Source organism: Pongo pygmaeus, chromosome 4, assembly GCF_028885625.2.
Source record: "Pongo pygmaeus isolate AG05252 chromosome 4, NHGRI_mPonPyg2-v2.0_pri, whole genome shotgun sequence".
In the NCBI taxonomy this organism is placed as follows: Eukaryota; Metazoa; Chordata; class Mammalia; order Primates; family Hominidae; genus Pongo; species Pongo pygmaeus.
Window position 1 is genome coordinate 34088405 of NC_072377.2, and position 19859 is coordinate 34108263.

General features: G+C 40.0%; 1 protein-coding gene across 1 annotated transcript in view; it reads right to left on the minus strand.

Moving 5' to 3' along the window:
• Positions 1-19859, minus strand: part of ADAMTS12 (ADAM metallopeptidase with thrombospondin type 1 motif 12) — a 381409-nt gene that overhangs the window by 96925 nt on the left and 264625 nt on the right. Inside the window, exons 10-13 of the mRNA XM_054489129.2 lie at positions 18445-18537; positions 16874-17019; positions 12288-12457; positions 5483-5616 (exon numbers count right to left, since the gene is read on the minus strand). Coding sequence (XP_054345104.1) covers positions 5483-5616; positions 12288-12457; positions 16874-17019; positions 18445-18537 — 543 coding nt within the window. The remainder of the gene's footprint in view (positions 1-5482; positions 5617-12287; positions 12458-16873; positions 17020-18444; positions 18538-19859) is intronic.

A 19859-nucleotide genomic window follows, 5' to 3' on the forward strand; every position in this document is an offset into this window, starting at 1 on the left:
GGCCTTTTTTTGATGTGACTCTGAATATGTCAGGCAATCACCCCAATAGGTAATGTGTTTGTGAAAAAAAATCACTTTCATTTCCCATCTTATCATCAATTACAGTGGTGATGGGAATAGTGATGGTAGTGGTGGTAATGATGGTGAAGGTGGTGATAATAGTGATGATGATGTAGTGGTGGTGGTGATGGATAATAATGGTGGGGGGCAGGATGGTGGTAGCGGTGGGGGTGGTGGTGGTGACAGTGATGGTGGTGCAGGGTAATGATGGCAGTGGTGATGGTGGTGATGTGGTAGTAGTGGTGGTGATTTGATGGTGGTGGTGGTGATGGGGGTGATGGTAGTGGTGATGGTGGTGGGGGTGATGGTGATAGTGGTGATGTGGTAGTGATGGTAGTGATTTGATGGTAATAATGGTGGTGGTGGTGGTTGTGATGTGATGGTGGTGGTGATTTGATGATGGTGTTGGTGGTGATGTGGTAATGGTGGTGGTGGTGATTTGATGGTGGTAGTGGCAGCAGTGGTGATGGTGATTTGATGGTGGTGATGGTAGTGGTGGTGATGTGGTAGCGGTAATGATGATTTGCTGATGGTGGTGGTGGTTATGTGGTAGCGGTAACGATGATTTGATGGTAATGATGGTGGTGATGCGGCAGGGTAGTGGTGATTTGATGATGGTGGTGGTGGTGATGTGGTAGCGGTAACGATGATTTGATGGTAATGATGGTGGTGATGCGGCAGGGTAGTGGTGATTTGATGATGGTGGTGGTGGTGATGTGGTAGCGGTAACGATGATTTGATGGTAATGGTGGTGGTGATGCGGCAGGGTAGTGGTGATTTGATGATGGTGGTGGTGGTGATGTGGTAGCGGTAACGATGATTTGATGGTAACGGTGGTGGTGATGCGGCAGGGTAGTGGTGGTGATGTGGTAGTGGTAATGACAATTTCATGGTGGTGGTGGTGGTGATGTGGTAGTGGTAATGATGATTTGATGATGGTGGTGGTGGTTATATGGTAGTGGTAACGATGATTTGATGGTAATGGTGGTGGTGATGCAGCACGGTAGTGGTGATTTGATGATGGTGGTGGTGGTGATGTGGTAGCGGTAATGATGATTTGATGGTAATGGTGGTGGTGATGCAGCAGGGTAGTGGTGATTTGATGATGGTGGTGGTGGTGATGTGGTAGTGGTAATGATGATTTGATGATGGTGGTGGTGGTGATGTGGTAGTGGTAATGATGATTTGATGATGGTGATGGTGGTGATGCGGCAGGGTAGTGGTGATTTGATGATGGTGGTGGTGGTGATGTGGTAGCGGTAACAATGATTTGATGGTAACGGTGGTGGTGATGCAGCAGGGTAGTGGTGATTTGATGATGGTGGTGGTGGTGATGTGGTAGTGGTAATGATGATTTGATGATGGTGGTGGTGGTGATGTGGTGGTGGTAATGATGATTTGATGATGGTGGTGGTGGTGATGTGGTAGCGGTAACAATGATTTGATGGTAATGGTGGTGGTGATGCGGCAGGGTAGTGGTGATTTGATGATGGTGGTGGTGGTGATGTGGTAGTGGTAATGACGATTTGATGGTGGTGGTGGTGGTGATGTGGTAGTGGTAATGATGATTTGATGGTGGTGGTGGTGGTGATGTGGTAGTGGTAATGATGATTTGATGATGGTGGTGGTGGTGATGTGGTGGTGGTAATGATGATTTGATGATGGTGGTGGTGGTGATGTGGTAATGGTGGTGGTGATTTGATGGTGGTGGTGGTAGTGGTGGTGATGATGATGGTTGTGGTGGTGGTAGTGGTGATGTGGTAGTGGTGATAGTGGTGGTGGTGGTGGTGGCGGTGGTGGTGGTGACTATGTGGTAATGGTGGTAGTGATGAGGTGGTTGGTGATGGTAGGGAGATGGTGGTATTGGTGGTGGTGACGGTGGAGTGATGATGGTGGTGGTGGTGGAGGTAGTGGTAGTGGTGGTTATGTGGTAATGGTGGTGTTGATTTGATGATGGTGGTGGGGATGGTTGGGTGATGGTGGTAATGGTAGTGATGGTAGTGATGGTGGTGATGATGGTGGTGGGAGTGGTGGTGGTGATGATGTAGTGGTGATGATTGGGTGATAATTGTGGTGGCAATATGGTGGTGGTGATGGCAGCAGTGGTGGTGTTGGTGGTGGTGATAGCAGGGTGACGGTGATGGTGGTGGTGGTAGTGGTGGTGGTATAGTGGGTAGTTAACTGTGAGAGTAGAGTTGAGAAGGACTCAAGAATGACTTACTGATTTCTGGCCTAGATATCAGTAAACCTAAATGGTTTTAGCATCATTCCAAAAAGAAGTGCTATAGAAGAACAGGTTGGGGCAAGAATTAGGTATAATTTTCATTTAAAAATGTTAAGATTGAAGTAACTGTTGGGCTTTTGAGGGTCAGGAGATAGGACCTGGTATTCTGAACGTAGATCTGGCTCAGAGCAATTGATTTAGGGATGTTTAGTGTATCACTGAGATGGCCAAAGTGGCCTTGGAGATGAAAGAAGGTTCAAAACAGTTTTTGAGATAAATGAGTGAGGAAGCTAACTCGGGACAGTGGGAAGATTGTCAGGTAAGGATAAAAGCTTAGGTGGATTGAAGACATTGACTTTGTAAGGACACACATGCATAATATTGAATTTTTATTTTAAGGAGTGCACAGTAGGCTAATGGTAAGATCAAAAAAGGGGTGTGATGGGGTTGATCCAGAACCTTATCCAGAACTGGTGTAAGAGATTGGGGGAAGGCTAAGAGAAAGTTAGGGAGAAGCTGATGGATAGACCAGGGCATCTGGTCTATTTTAGAAGGAAATTCAGCCAACGTTATGCTGACTGTGTGAAGAGGGAGGAGTCCAGGAGCTGAAGTCAAGCAACTGGTTACCAGGAGAAAGAGGAGAGAGAGCTGGAAGGTTAGCAAGCTGGCCTCAGACAGTGAGTATGAGAGTGAGAGTTCAGAGCTGGAAGCGGGTGGAGGTGAGTAGGGCATTTGCTCATTTTTAAAAGCTTATTCTATGTCATCCTGGTAATTTAAAACAGAAGGTGTCCTGAAAAGTCAAAGTTTAAATCTATGTCTTTGATAAACAAGCTTACTAAAAAAAAACTAGGGGGAAGGGCACAGATAGTTACCTCCCAGAACAAATTCAGTTCTGATCAGGGCTTGATAATTTCCTTGACAATATAATTTGCAACTCTAACTTACCAAAATATTGGCAAACATTGTAAATTCAAAATAGACATGAATATAAGCAACCAAATTTTCATATTCACAAATAATGTAGATTAGACAAACATTGCATATATTGTTTTCCTGAAAGCATATCTTTTTATGTCAATACATGCTCAATCCGCTGTGAAAAAACTAGTAAATGAATAAGGAGGGTAACAATAAGACTAACAAATAAGGAGTCTGGAACTACCTACAACCTGGATCCTTGAAGATAAAGTATTTAGGCTATTAAGCATATTTGATTTGACACCATTTTTTCTGCTTAAAAACTCAAATCAGTGTGGTATAGACAGAAAGTGGGCAATTATAGCTTCTAAAAGGTCTTAACTGGCTCCCACAAAGAGTAAGGCAGGCTGATAAAATCTGGCATATTCTACTGGGTTCATTTGATTGGGCTCAAGAAAGACATCCAACTTATAATGGTTCTCAGTCCTGGCTACTTATTAGAGTTGCCTGGAGAGCTTTTAGAAATTACTGATGTCTGGGCTCTATTTCAAACCTATTAATTCAGGATCTCTGGGATGTGGGGTCTGGGCATTGATGTTTTAAAATCTCCCCAGGTGATTATTATATGCAGCTAGGGCTGAGGACTTTAGTCACTGAGGAGTAAATGTGATGCCAAAATTATCTTTTAGATCTAAATAACTTTGCATTGATATAAATAGCATCTTTAGCCTGTGATGGAAAACAGGTGCCTTGAACAAAATAAATGAAAAAGCAACTGTATAGAGAAATATGAACCTTCTCAGAGTGCTGAATATTTAGGGGCAAGAGCTTGTCACAGGGAATAATTTTGTCCAGTGGAAAAAATATTATAAATATTTTTAAAAAACAAAATTTGTTGAGTTTACAAATCTGTTTTCTAAGAGTTTATTTTACACCAGGGCCTCTGTTAAGAGCTTAACATATATTACCTGTGAAAGTTGTCAGAATCAAAATGAAGCAACTAATGTTAAGAAAAAACCCTGATAAATATAGCCAGGGAAGGCTAGGAAGAATGAGTTCTCACCCTTGTATGCCTGATGATGAAAAAGGCTCTGCAAAAACCACAACCTTGCACAAAGGCTATTACAACCTTACACAAAGAATATTTTTGCAATGACATCTGCCCAGCAACTTCCTGAGCAACCTTGGATTGGTGTCACCCTTGTTATTGATCTCTGCAGGAAACAATAATTATTTAAAAACAATTTTGCAATTCTCTTCAACTTCTTTCCTTTAAAAATTTTCATTTTCTTTTAAAAACCCCTGTCTTCCTTTACCTTCCTAAATATGCACATAGTTAACTGTGGCATACGTATTCCCATTGCAATGCACTATTCCCAAATAAGCTTCATTTTCTTTTAGAGAGCCTCTCTCTATCTGTTATTTAGGTTAACAGACCTTATTTAATCTTTTGACAACCCCAACTAGGCAGATACATAAAAATATCTCAGTTTTATGACAGAAAACTGAGTCTTAGAAAGATGTATAGGATCATACAACTAGTAAATGATGGTGTTGAGTTCATATTCTAAAACCCAAGCACTAAACAATTATGATTTACTAACTGATTTAAACATCTTCCTTTAACCAATTAAAAACACTTTCTCTTTAAATTGAGATTTATGCCTGGGGGTTGGATCACAAGTCCTGCTCCTCAGTTCCTTGCAAAATAAAATGCAAGCAACAAGAAGGAATTCTTTAATGGTTACACACTTAAAAGCATCAACACATCAGGTCTAAATAACTCATATAGACTTGATTAATGAGGTGAGTGTGGAAAAAGTACATAAAAATCAGAAACCTGTTTTGTAACTATTGTCATGCCGTCTCTCTGAGAAGCTCATGTTGATAGTCAGTGGAGAATTAAATGTGAAAAAGCATTATGAAAAGTACCATAGAAACTATTATTACTTTCAGTTTTTCTCAAATTTAATGCCACTGAAATAATCTGGGCTGGGTTTTCCTGATAATTCCTCTTTTTTATGCTCAGTGTCTAAAACAATATCATAGTGCACATCAACTAATCAAGAAATGAAGATGATGGCACAAGGAAAAAACTATTCAATCCGAAACTGTGACCATGATGAACACTGGGAAGTCTTATCTTTTCATTTCATGAACTATATACAAAAAACATATGAGGTGTAAATGCCGTGAAAGCACAAACCTAGAACATCTGACTTCCCAAATTAGTAAGTCATTATTTTATAAAGTTGTAGATTAAGGAAACATACCCAATACCTTACATATGCCATTAATACAGACATTTCTGCTGTTGCCGCCTTCAAAGCAAGGGGTACCATCAATGACAGCATCCAGCATTTTCTCAGAAAACTGGCCATCTATGGGTCGGCAGTAGAGCTCACAAGGATGGGCTGAAGGGAAAAAAGAAGGCAAATCCTTGCAAATTAGCTTTTAGCTCAGCATCCTCCCCCAGGATTCCTCCGTACTTAGGACCCCCAAGTGTCATTTACTCTGGCGATCCCATCTTTTTACCTGCTTGAGACACATGCTGAAATATGCCTCAAGACACATTTCACACATCCAGGTGCTGAATCCAAGGATTATTTTTCCTTTTTCAAAACAAGTTTCATAATGAATTAAATTAAAAGATTGCTTTAAAATACTCTATTCTTTGCTGTAAACGATGACTCCTTTCTATTCAACATTGAATTGTGCTTATAAAAATAAGGCACTGAGCATCTGGGGTTAGCTTAGAAAATAAGTTATTGCAACCAGCCATGAAGGACTCCAGGCAAGCGGGATGCCTGCTTGTTTCTTGCAGCAAAGTAAGTAGACCTCCAGGGGGCAGGCATCACCTCCCATAGGGCCAGCTCATTACTACACAACCTCCATCACCACCAGCATAATCCTGCCCCAACAAATGTCCTCCTCCAGTCTAAGAGGTGCTTAGATTGACAACCATGTAGAAACATTTTTTTTGTTGAAGCTGAAGCCAATCTGCTTATCATAGTGATCCATCCCATCATCTTGGGTCCTACACTGATTCCATTCTAAGGTTCAGTTTTCTACTCCATTGTGAATGAAGATAGGGTGATCTAGAGCACAGGAACATTTACTTAATAAAATACATACCCATATGTATGTATACAGAATAACCAGAAAGATAGATAACATTTAAATCACAGATTGCCTTAAAAATTTTAATAGTGCATACATGTATATGATAAAAAGAATTCAAATAATAATTTTCTTATGAATGTAATGAATGCTTTTCTTTAAATGAAAAACACAATAATGTCTTCTTTGGCAGGGATTTTGGGGTCTCTTCTGGATGTGCTTATTATGGGCAGGGCTGTTAGTTGCTTCATTGTGTGATCAGCTGAGGACTCAATGGTACCAGCCATAAGGCTATTCGTCATGGGCCCTCCTCACTGGGCTAGGCACCAAATGCCAAGTCTAAGTGCACCATGATGGCTGTGTCTACTTGAGGTTGCAGTGATTCATGTGGCCAGGAAATGAAAGTGCAAATTTCACACAAGTGTAACCATGAGCAAAAGCTCCAAACGCTGAAACAGTGAAGAAACTTGAGACTGAGGTCAAAAACATCTGTTTAAAGCTTAAAAGATATAAGTGAACTAGCTCAGAAGCAGAAAGTTAGATAACACATGTTCTCACTTTTAATTGAGAGCTAAACATTGGATATACATAGGCGTAAAGATGGAGATAGACTCTGGGGATTCGAAAAGCAAGGAGGGTGGAAGGAGGGTGAGAGTTGAAAAATTACCTATTGGGCACAGTGTTCAATATTTGGGTGCTAGGTACACTAGAACCCCAATCCCTACCATTATGCATGTAATACCCAGGTAACAAAAAAGCACATGTGCTCCCTGAATCCAAAAACAGACAAACAAACAAAAAAGCTTAAAAGAGAAAGATAAAAGCAAATATGTAAATAAAGAAAACCAACTGATTTCATATAAGGTGCAGTGGATAAGCTGTCTGACAAGTAGAGTCAAAATGAGTCGAAGAGATCATTGGATAAAGAGCCAGGGGAAAAGTGTCAAGACTCTGGGACAAAGCGTGACTTGGGATTATTGTGTAGCTCCATTTCTGGTAGCACGATTAGCTGTGTTACTGCACAAACTGGAATAGAAGTACTAAAGGGAGCAACCTAGGAACAATTCTATTCTCCTAAGGATGAGAACATCAATCCAGGTGCTGAATCCAAGGATTATTTTATTAAGACTTTGGTTTAAACTTTAGAATTGGATTTGGGATTTTGTATTTGGAATACATAAAGCAAAAATAGAAAGCAGCCCTGAATAATTCTGGAGCTTTTCTAAGGAATTATCTGTTTCAAGGCTGCTGGGAAGAGTTGGGACCAGAGCATGTTCATTGCGGCAACAGAATGTTTATTCAGAGAGAAACAGACAGATTCACTAAGTCGCATTTATGTAATGGACGCTATGCAGTCACTAAAAGGAATGAGGTAAACCATGATGCCATGATCTACTCAGTGAATCAAGTTGCAGAACTGGCAAATTATGGTTCTATTTGTGTGCAAATGAAAACCTGCTGTTAGCATGGTTATCTTGGAGGAATACATTCAATGCAGTGGGATGATAGGAATTCATTTTTGTTTCATTCTATTATGTGCACTTGCATTTTTATAAGACACACATATTCCTTTTAAAAATAATAAGTCTTGGCCCTCAAACACGAAAACTGGAAAAGTCTTCCTTCCCCAGTGATATTCATGACACATCTCCATAAAGAGAGGCCCTAATTTCAAAACTTCCCTCCACCCTGTTTCCACAACACAGGACTAGTACGTTCTTCAAGGCTAGACAGGTTAACTGAAGCACACTGCCTACAAGAAACACACATGTGTGTTGACTATAAATATAGTGGTTTATGGAGTCTTAGAAATTATCCAGGAAATAACATTTATAATAACAACAATGACAGCATACAGATCCTCTGCTGCAACTCTCCCAGAGCTCCCACCACCATGACCTATAGGTGTGCCTCAGGCCTATGTTTGAAAGCAGTCATCCTAAATGGAAGGCTCAGTGCTATTCAAGGCTTTTATAAGGCTGAGCCTGAAGTCCTCCTCTGTCCCCTCTTTCTCTGGCCTTTGTCTTCCACGGTGCTTTGGAAGGGCTCTGGTTATATCATTAAGTTGTCCTGTGACACAGGGATCTGCAGGAGGAGGCAAGGGTGGTAATGGATGGTCTTAATTCTTGGGAGTCATCACTGGTATCAGAGATTCTCTGTGCCGGACATCAACCTTGTTGAGTCCATCATCTCTATAGAGTTGAGTACTTTCCTTGTCTCACATTTATTCCCCTGCCCTGACACATCCTTTTGTAGGGCCATGTGATTTTTTTCCCTCCAGCTTTCAAAAGCTTTCAAGTCCATGTATAATTCACCTAAGCGAAAGCTCTAAAACTAATTTACTAGTGAACTCTCACCCTCACACTGTCTGATTAATCCTCTCAAAGGGAGCTTAGGAAAAGAGATGAACTTACCGAATCAAAGTCTGCATTTTCAATTTTGCAGAAACAGGGTGGCTCAACATTTTTGGATAATGATCTTAATAAATGATAGAAATGAAAGCTCTAACTTTCTAAAAAGAATGAAAATATTTCTTAGGTAAGGAAAAGTTTTGATGCATTTCATGTTTTGTGAATAGACTGGAATGTGAGTTTCATCATTTTAAAGAATCCAGTTTCTCAAATCCATTCACAGGCAGGGCTTCATGGGCATAAGACCTGTGCTTTTACCCAGGACCTCACACTTGGTTGAATGCTGTTGTCTCTGTCTTGTAATTCTTAATCATTTTACCTTTGAACTTCTGTTCGGTAAGGGAAGGCCAAAACGGGAAGGTGGTGTGCACATGAAGAGAAGGGATCTGCGGTGTGCACCCCTGCCGCTCCTCAACAGATCCCAAGAAATACTAAACCCCAAAGCAAAAGGCATAACTTAAAATGTTTTATTGATACAAGAAGTTATGTTTAACTTAAAAAGGAAGCTCAGCTTAAGGACTAAAATCAAATCAGCTTGGAGGAAAAAGCAAAAACGAAAACTTGTCACTCTGTAGCACAGCCCAAAATCAGTCAAGTAATTACCAAGAGTCTGAAACCTTTGGCTAGTCTAAAATGGTATTCTTGTACTTTCTAATACGATAATCTTATTGTAATCCCCACAATACATAGAAATATGTATTAGTGAAATATAAGAAGGCATTAAAATGAATATATTCTATAGTAACCACAGAAAGGTATAAAAACAAAAGTAGAAATAATTTTTTAAAATGAATTAAACCCTTGTCATTGATGTTTTCTTTTTCTTTTATTTTTTATTTTAAAATTTTTCTGTAGAGGCAGGGTCTTACTCTGTCACCCAGGCTGGAGTGAGGTGGTGCAATCATAGGTCATTACAGCCTCAAACTTCTGTGATGAAGCGATCCTCCCACCTCAACCTCCTGACTAGTTAGGATTACAGGCGTGCACCACTATGCCTGGCTGTATTGATGTATTAGATTAGGGTAAGTGCAGTAACGAGTTTTCTATTTACTGTGTGGTTTTAAGTTCTGTCTTTTGGTTAAGATGCTTGAGAAGTAAATTTAGAATCACAACTTAAAATTATTTAAGCAATGTAATAATTAGTCATCAATGCTTGAATGTTTAGAAAACACTGGTTCTCAAGGGCAAGATATATAGGTTTAATAAACTGAGCCTTAATCAAAATAAAAAGGGTTGTCGGGTTTTCCAGCAGAGCTCCTGGCTTATGAAATAATCGAAGGTTTTAAAGACATAAACATTGCCTTAGGGAAAATTCAAAATTCCATGCATTGGTCTTAAGGAAATGAACTTAACCCAGTCCCTGTGTGTTTTCGTGCTTAATGATCAGGCTACAGAGTCAGGCCTGGGCTAACTCTTGGTTCTTTCTCATAGTCTGAGTTTGGGCAAGTTACACAGGTCCTCCGAACCTATTAGCTCATCTCTAAAAATTGGGTCAAAAACAGCTTTCCTTGAAGGGTTTTCTTGTGGAGATAAAATTAGGAAAAAGCATATAAAGTGCTGTGGGAAGTATCACTGTCCACTGAGGGGGTAGAAAACTGTGCTGTATGTTTATTTTATCCTCTGGTGATTTCTAAAAGGATGCCCGGGAGGCTGTAAGGCGCTCGATATCTGGCACAGAAAAAATGCTGCATAAATCCTTGTTGACATGAATGACCTACTGCCAGGGGTGCCTGTTAACTAAGCAAATAGCAACTCTGTAGACAGAGTATAACAGGGAAAGTAATCAGTGTGCTGTTCAAGGTAGTAGCTATTCAGGTTAGCAGATAAGTCATTGTTTGCTAATGAAAATAATAGCATAGGAATCTGCAAAGAAACTACCAGCATAGAGGAGGAATGCTGATAGACTGGGTAGGGAGTAAGGTCAGCAGGTGGTAAACTTCATCTGAGTTAGAGAAGCAAATCAATCACTCCAAAGTGAATGGAATTGATGTCAACTTGTATAAGTCTCACTTCTTTAGTACCTATTGCTTTGCTAGTCAAAAAGTAGGCACATGATGAATGCTTGCAAACAAATGAAAAGCAAAGCTGAATCAAATATTTTTATTCCAAGTCCAGCTACTTGGGCCATCAGAGTTAGATAGACACAAATCCAACTATATATCTGGGAGGGGGATCCCGTACTAAGCACATGTGATACCACTGGAGCAGCTATGCTATCTTAGCTCTGACAGGCTGCTCCTTCAGAGTCTACAGGACCACTGACCCAAATAGTTTTAACAAATCAAGAATGCGCAGGATATACACATAGATAGCACTGACTGGATGCACCTTTCATCACTTGGTAATTTTGGAGTACACCTGGGTATATGCCTGAGTTTTCCTGTATTCAAATGCCTGACTCAGGAAACTAAATTGCACCAATAACCGAATGGTTTTCCCCTCTAGATCATAAATGACACCGAACAATTGGGGGCAAGGAGCAATCACTGCCCTTGACAACTAAGAGCATCAGGGTATTTTGGAGACCTGAGCTGAGCAAAGCACTGCAGAGTCTTTCTTTCAAAAGCTATTGCATAAGCCATTGTTCTAACAGCCCAAATACACAATTCTCAAATCTGTGATTTTTCTTGTGTCCTATTCACACTGGATTTTCTGGAACTCAAAAATCATGAAAAATTTGATTAGCTATTTTTTACTACCTTGCCTTAAATTTCTTTAACACAGGAAAATCTTTTCTGTTTCATTTCCTACTCAGATAACAACAAACAACACAAATATGTTTTTTGATGTTGACGTCTAGCTAATGGTCATTGATTCTTCTTCATTTTAAGGAGAGAATGTGTCTGGAAGTTTTGCCAAGGCCGCTATTCCATTCTCCAACTCCATTATGTCCCCATCCCTCTTGTGCAACATTCAGATGTTTGATTTTACTTTTTACCCTTCTCATACTCCTGTACATATAAAATGTTGATTTCTGGTGCAGAGCTGGCTTTTGTTCTTTCATTCCTATTATCTTGCCTTTCTGCCTGTTATTCTACTCCCACTTGGAATGACTCTATTTTGATTGCCTTCCCTTTTCTTTCTTCTGGTGGAAAGACTGCTCATGAAAGCATGAGTAGTCTTAAGAATCATCAACTGCTTCACTGGAAGCCTTTTTTTTTTTTTTGCAATTACTTCAAACCCACAATGACCTTTTCTTCTGAATTTCTGACGAAATCACAGTTTCTCATGTCCATCAACAAGCAATTAGTTACTGAATTCCTACGTGCCCTATTAATGGCTCAATTGCACCTCAGCTGTTTTGAAGCAAGTCACCATGTTTTATAAACTCCTTTTATCTCCCACAAAGCTCAGAAAGAGTTGAATGTATTCAGCCTTCAACATTTACTGATCAACTTAGCCAGGTCAGTGTTTCCATCATCTAAATTACAAAATTCCTGGTGTACAATTTTCTTTGTTAAACTTCGTATGGATCACAGAAACCCTGACTGACATACAAATGCTTTGAGAACGGCTGTTCCCTAAATCTGAGATACACCATTATAGCTCCTTACCTGGGTTAAAAATGGGAAACCAGTGGTAGAGTTCATTCTTGTAGGGAACAGTGTCAAATTCACTGCACTGCATCTGCCGAAATGTTGGTGCCTCTGAGCGACAGGGGTGGACGTTGCACAAGCGATAGCGTTTTCTTTCTCCAGTGCAATATTTCCCTCCAAACTTTGGCCTGCAAATGAAACAGAAAAGCTTTTCTTTTAGTTTACTTAAACGCCAACATTTTCCTTTAAAACTCCTCTGGTATCTGGCCTTGACAAACGATGTCTCTCTATGCCCTCAAAACTTACCTTTTAAATACATGCTTCAAATTTTACACATTTTTTTTCCTTGCCTGCCAACATTTCAGTCCTAAGTGTATAGTAGCTTATTTTGAAAGAGTTTATATGTCATTTCCACCTGTATACCCTCCAGGTGAAATCTATGCCAAAAAAGGATACATCATTTTCCTTTCAAGTATGCTCCTTCTCTGATTCATATTTGGTGAGTTAAAAGTGGTCAGATTTCAGAATCATCCATCTATGCCTTCCTTGGATCCCACAGTCAATCAATTGCCTGGTCATCAGTTGTCTATTTACATTTGTTTCCTACTCTTCAACTCTACAATAATCAAACCAGTCCAATTCTTATGTCCATTCCTATCTCTACTTTTAAAATTCTTATCTTCATTTCTATCTCCACTTTTAAAATTAAACCCACAGTACAAACAATTATCAGGCTAAATTTTCAGATGACCTTAATTATTTTAGTTTCCTGTTTTAAAATCTCTAATGGCATCCAATGGTCACATCAGCCTCCTGAGCTTGGCATTAAAAGCCCTCACAATGCTGCCTTAACTCACCTTAACAATTTACTTCCCACACTCTGCTTCATGTTACACTGCTCCAGCGGTGCCACCTGCCTTATTTAATATTTCTTTTCTGTGCCTTTGGATAGATTTTTTTCCTTCCTTAAAGTCTCCACATGTCTACATACTGCTTATGCTTGAAGAACCAAATAAATGCTACCTCCTTCACGAAACCTTCCTGGATTTCCACCAGAAGTAATTTTTTTCTTCTCTTCAGTGATACTTTGTGTGCCAGCTGCCTGCACGTCCTGAACCTATCATTCCCAAAGATAGTTCTTTGATGGCACAGTCCAAGCTCTGTGTCCTCTGTGGTGCCTCATAGTACTTTGGGCATAGGAAGCTCTTAATAGATATTCAATGGGTGAATAAGTTAATCTAATTTTAGAAAAATCACTTTTTGATTTTTCTTTGCTTTGTGATACACTTGAGGGCATAACAGCCTTCCTGTCAGGATCAACGTGTCACTCAAAATGGGAGAGGGGAGAGGTGAAGAAACTATCCTTTCAGAAGGTTCCCAGGCATGCCTTCTGGTCTCCATCTTGCTGCAGTATCTGAATCAGGGAGTGTGCCTCCTACCGCAGGAGTGCGCCTCCTATCGCAGGAGTGCGCCTCCTATCGCAGGAGTGCGCCTCCTATCGCAGGAATGTCAATAGCCTGGAGTTCGAATTTGGCATTATCTTTTTGTTAGATGGATCTGAATAAGTTACCTCATTTCTCTGAGCCTCAGTTTTTTTTCGTTTGTAAAATGAGCATAATAGTTTTTATCTCACAAGTTGTATTGCATGAAACAATGGACACAGATTTAGTAGAGTAACTAATACAGAATGAGAGATCAATAACTGATAGCATTTTTTTGGTTATCATGAAAAATAATCAACCAGTATTTATATACTACCATGTGCTCAACACTGTTCAGGGAGAAGAGAGCGCAAACGAAGGTCAACCCATGCTCTATGCTTCCTAGAAGTTTATAATGTGGTTGAGGAGAAAAAAATGAGCTATATAAGAAATGAGAGAAAATTTAAGACAGCAATTATGTATCCCAGACTGAAAGTACAATGAGAGTTATGTGAAGGGGGAAAGCCATGGAAATGAGGCTAGTTGGGAAGGATTTATGGAAGGGCTTGTCCTGGAGAATGGTCTTAAAGGACGGCTGAAAAGTGCTTCTCAGTGCAAAGGCAGAAGGCTTGTCGAGTGAGCAGTCCAGATGAAATCATATTCCAGGGACACAGAAAGCCAGAACAGCTCCCCAAAAGACACAGGTGGTAGTGGCAGAGCCAAGATTTGAATCATCATCTTCCTTGATCCAAAGCCTGAGCTCTTATCCACTGTGTTACACTCCCTGACCATGAAATCCTGAGAGACAGAGAACTCAAATCCTGGCAGTCTAGTCAAGTACTGGTTGCAGCTGTAATTCTTGTTGGTTCTGCTGTACTTTGTTCTCCTTGAATGCCCATGAGATTTTCCATACCTCCCCTCCCTCAATGTGGCCTGAGTAAGCTTCTGTTCCTCACTCATGAAAGAGTTTTGACCAAGGCAGTTCACATAGTAGGCTCTTAATTTGTTGACTCCCTGTAGGAGGTACCAAGAATAGTCCTTGTTATTTAAGGTCAGGCTGGTTTTCTATTTGTGATGATGCAGTGACACTCTATGACCTGGTGTCTCTCCAATTCATTTCCATCCAATCAATATCACTGACAGCCTCTTATGAGCCAAGCTCTGCTGGGTTCTCACTAGACAGTTGACCTACAGCAAGGATGCAGTCCCAAGATCAGCTGGCTCATGCACTGGCCTGAATTGGTGACTTGAATCACAGATCCGAATCTATGATGTGGTGCCATTGGCAGTGTTAGCAATGAATTTAAGCAAACCAGCAATGAAGAACAGGCGTGTCCACTCACCCAAAGAGACTCTATGACAAACTGTGGCCTTGGAGATGAGAATTAGAACTGCCTTTCTCCTGAAGCCAGGTTAGAGATTCATCCTTCACTTCCTCAACTAGGAGTTCCCTTCCCTGATAGCCACAGGTCACTGACCAGCCTCCCAAGAAGGTTTCACACTGGTGGTGTCTCAATATACAGCATTGACAATAAGTCCCAGAGGAAATTGCCTTTCTTTTCTGATCTCTCAAATGAAAATGGAAATCACATTTCTGGATCAAATGGAAACAAACGGTTAAATGACAATTTTCTCTAAAAATAAAGTACTCTATGAGAAACTCTTGGTTTTGAATTTTGGAAGTCACAGAAACCCGGTATTTAAATGAAAACAACTTTCATCAAAGGGCGAAATTTTAAAATAATTTTGTGAAGAATTTCCAAATGCATGCTTATAAATGCGGTAAATGATAAAGATTCATAATAACTACTTTTTATTAACACTTTATTATGTAGTAGATACTGTGTTAAATTCCTTACACATACTTATTAACCCTTAGAAAAAATATATAGTATATGTAGTGTATATATGTATATATGTAATATATACATGCATATATATACATATATACATATATTTAAATACTATACATCTAGGTAATACAGTTACTAACAAAAAGGATAATCTTTGGAACTGAGATACTGAGAGATAAAATCACTTTTATTGCTCGCCTTTTAAAAAATGTGACTCCTGGCCGGGCGCGGTGGCTCACGCCTGTAATCCCAGCACTTTGGGAGGCCGAGGCGGGTGGATCACGAGGTCAGGAGATCGAGACCATCCTGGCTAACACCGTGAAACCCCGCTACTAAAAATACAAAAAATTAGCCGGGCGAGGTGTCGGGCGCCTGTAGTCCCAGCTACTCGGGAGGCTGAGGCAGGAGAATGGCGTGAACCCTGGGGGGCGGAGCCTGCAGTGAGCCGAGATCGCGCCACTGCACTCCAACCTGGGCGACGGCGAGACTCCGTTTCAAAAAAAAAAAAAGAAAAAAGTGACTCCTACTTTTCAAAGTAGATGAATGTAAATCTAGATAAAAGAAACAATATAATTTCCACTTAAAGGAGATATCACATATACACTTTTAAGAAATTACTTGGGAGACAGTATATCAGAAAACAATGAAATTAAGAATGTAATGTGTATTTGGAAAACAAGCAAGTTTAAATTTACCTCATATATAATATTATCATACAAACAGAATATATAAAAAATTAGGCAATTTGATTAAACAATTAAAATCACTTGTAAAATAACATTTGCAGAATCCTTAACAGGCTACTATGGAACTTTAGGGTTCATAAAAATCCTTATCGAAAAATATTAAAAGTAATTGCCCTAAAAAAGTACCTATTTTACTAGTTGCTTGAGGAAAGAATTATTCTCATAAAATTGTATATTCATTATCATTGAAAGCAAGCTATAATCTTATCAGCAAAATTGCGTTTCACTAATCTCTACTGATAAAACGGAATTATTTAAAAAGATTTAATTGTATAATCTCCTAGAGGCTTTCACATAGATTGCACATCTAAAAGAAATTTGCTTTATTTCCTCAAATGATAAAATCAGCTTACTTATCCAAGTTTTAGTAAGAATCCAGTGCCAAGTTGAAATGAAACAACACAAAACAGAACTGCTTTTTTTCCCCACTCTCTGTGAATCTTCTTGTTCTGTTTTGTCCTGGGAACCCATTTAATTTCCCTGGAGGAGGCTTGGGGTCACTGAGGCCATGCCATTCAAGACTGCCTCTCCACCCTGCCCCCAGCACATGTGGAAGGAAGGGAAATATATTTATCTGGACTCACTCGGGGTTGTTGCAGAGCCTCTCTGCACTCTGGACTCCAGCCCCACAGGTCCTGGAACAGTGGGACCAGGGTGACCAGCGGCCCCAGCCTCCAGGGATGCTCTCTGGTTTCTTCCCCACTGTGATGCACTTGCCTGCCATACACCACTGGAAAGGGAAGAGGCAGGAGATGGCCATATCAGGAAGGTTACCACAGCAAGCTGAGCCAAGAGCCCTAGAAGTCTAAACCCAATTCTCTGCAAGCAAGCCGGCTTTCTACAGTCACGTATCAGATGTAAAACAAACAGGGGCCCATCTAAGTTTCTGCCAAGAGTCTTGGGTTTTAGAATCAGAGAGTTTCAGGAATGGAAGGAAACTTTATGTTGCCTAATCACAGAGGTGCTACACAGTGTGGTTAGCAGATAGAGCACAAGAATGTAAATCAACATACTACTTCTTTCATTGAGAAAATCTTGTTATGAAAAGCATGTCAGCTTAGTATGCTTAGCAACATAGTTGCTTAGTAACACAGTTGATTTACTTTCTGGTGCATGATCCTTATCTTGTTGCAAACCACAATAGTTCACAGACTGGCACAGTGAATAGCACTTCTTTATAGCTCTCTGGGTACTTAATGACTGCAACAGAGAACTCATCCTCTGCAAAAAGTCAATTTCACTGCCAAAACACACTAGTTGTTAGGAAGTTCTTCATTATATCAAGAAAAAAATTCTGCTTTCTTTTAACTCTACCCATTGTTTGCAGCTCTGGCCTTTCCAGCAACTAAGAAAAAATCCACTCTCTCCACTCTTCAAGGCAGTTCTTCCACAACTATCAGTTTAGGAGAGTGAATATACAAAAATGAAAACAAAGGGAAATGCTACATGGTTGTCGTGAATAACCACATTTCCTGGAGGATTTGGACATGTTTTATTGTCTGATATCCTTTTTTTTTCCCTTGTGTTTTTTCTGGTCACTGTGTATTTTGTCCGGGTTCTATAATCTCAGTGAGGGGTCCTGCCACACTCAAGCTGCATAAAGATGCCCACTAAACATGTAAGCTCTAGGCCCACAAGAAACCCAGCCTAGAGGATATCAAACCTCTCTGAGTTCTGTGGTGTCTGACTTGCCTGCTTAGTAAAGTAGCAGAACTTCAAGAAATTCAGTCATGTCAGATGATGTGAAAGAAGATGATAAGTGCCCTAAATCCTGCGTTTTTGGGAAGAAGAAGCCGCTGGCTTATCCTTTTCAATCTTCCATATGAGAGAAAAAAAGTCAAAAGGAAGGCTGATAATAAGCCTAGGAAAGGTTGACTACAAACTCCATAGAAATTCATCAGGGAAAGATGAAACAGATGTTTTACAAGTGAAGTATGAAACTGGACCTCAGCCTTCCCTCCTTAACTACCTGCTCCCAGTCCAGGTTCACCAGGAGTGGTGGATGTGGGGCGCTCTCCTCTGGCTGGTCTGACTGTTTGATCTCCATCCACTGCTCTTCTCTCAGAGAGAGCTGTCCTCTAGGGACTTCTCCTCAGCTCCTCCCAAGAAGTCTGCCCACCACCCTCCCACCTCATTCCTCGGCCTGATGCATCACCTTCTTCTCACCACATTGAGTTCCATCTGCAGCAGCGTCCAGCTTAGAGCGACAAAACCCCTTCACGGAGCACCACAGTGTCTGGCAGACGTTCTAGAAAACAAATTGCACTTCTTTTGTATTTTCAAAACCTGTCACAAAGCATTTCTATAGTTACGGTAAAATATGCACACTCATCCACACACTCACAATAAATGCCACTGTTGTTAGTGACTAAGAGTGACAGAAAGCAATCATTAGAGTTTTCAGTTCAAGCTTAACTTGGACTTTGTCATCATTCATAAACAATGGTCTATAGATCATACTAGGTAATATGGAAATGAGGGATAAAACCTATTTTCTAAGGGTTGATATGGTCATTTCTATATGTTTGGCACAATATCCAGCACTCATTGCTCTTGGGAAAGGTAACTGGTGATCATCTATGAAAGGTAAATCTAAACTGTGGCTGGAAGGCAACCTGATTACTAACAGGTGGGAGTGGTTATAACTTGAGCCTGCTCAGTGAAGAAAATGGAAACTCTTCCATCTAGAAAGCCTCAGCTTGTTCACTTATTACCTTAAGTAGTCAGCTGGTTTCAGTTTCCAGGAAGAGAGCTGCATATTCCTTCTTATTTCTATCCCTATGGGGATAAAGGAAGGTTGGCAGGATTCTCAGATGCCATCTGAAATGGCTTAGCTGCTTCCATCTATCTATTAGTATTTTTTTCTGTCTATTCATCTTCCACAGTTCTATCCACTTATTGTGTTCTACACTGCATGTGTTTTTTCATTATATGACTTCATATTTTAAGCCATTTTAGAAAATTATCAATCTTTCTCTCTCTAAATTTTGCCTCTCCTTTCTCTCCTTTTGGAACCCGTAATTGTTGTTGATGGACCTTCTTATTCTGTACTTTGTGTTTCAACCTCACTTTCATATTCCTCATCTCTCAATCTTGTTGTATATGAAAACCGAAGAAACTTTCTCCATCATACACCCCTAAGAAGCACCCAAGTGGGATGGGAAGTAATTTTCTCAGCTCTAAATTCCATTTGATTGATTTTCTTTTCAACTGTGTCAAGTCTGCTGTTTTTAATCCATCCACTGAATTTTTAAGTCAATAACCACACTTTCCATTTCCAGAAGTTATATTTATTCCTCCTCATATCTGCCTTACATATATCTTATGGTTCTTTTTTCTCATGTACAATACATTCTTATATATTTATTTTATTATCCCTATATAAAAATTCAATTTTTGAAAGTTCTTAAGGGCTTGTTGTCTCTTCTCACTTAGCTGAAGATAGACTACATTATATTTTTTAATTAGAGGCTGAATTATGAACTCATCTGAAGGGTGGCTTTTTTTTTTTTTTTTTGACAGAGTCTCACTCTGTCATCCAGGCTGGAGTGCAGTGGTGCCATCTCGGCT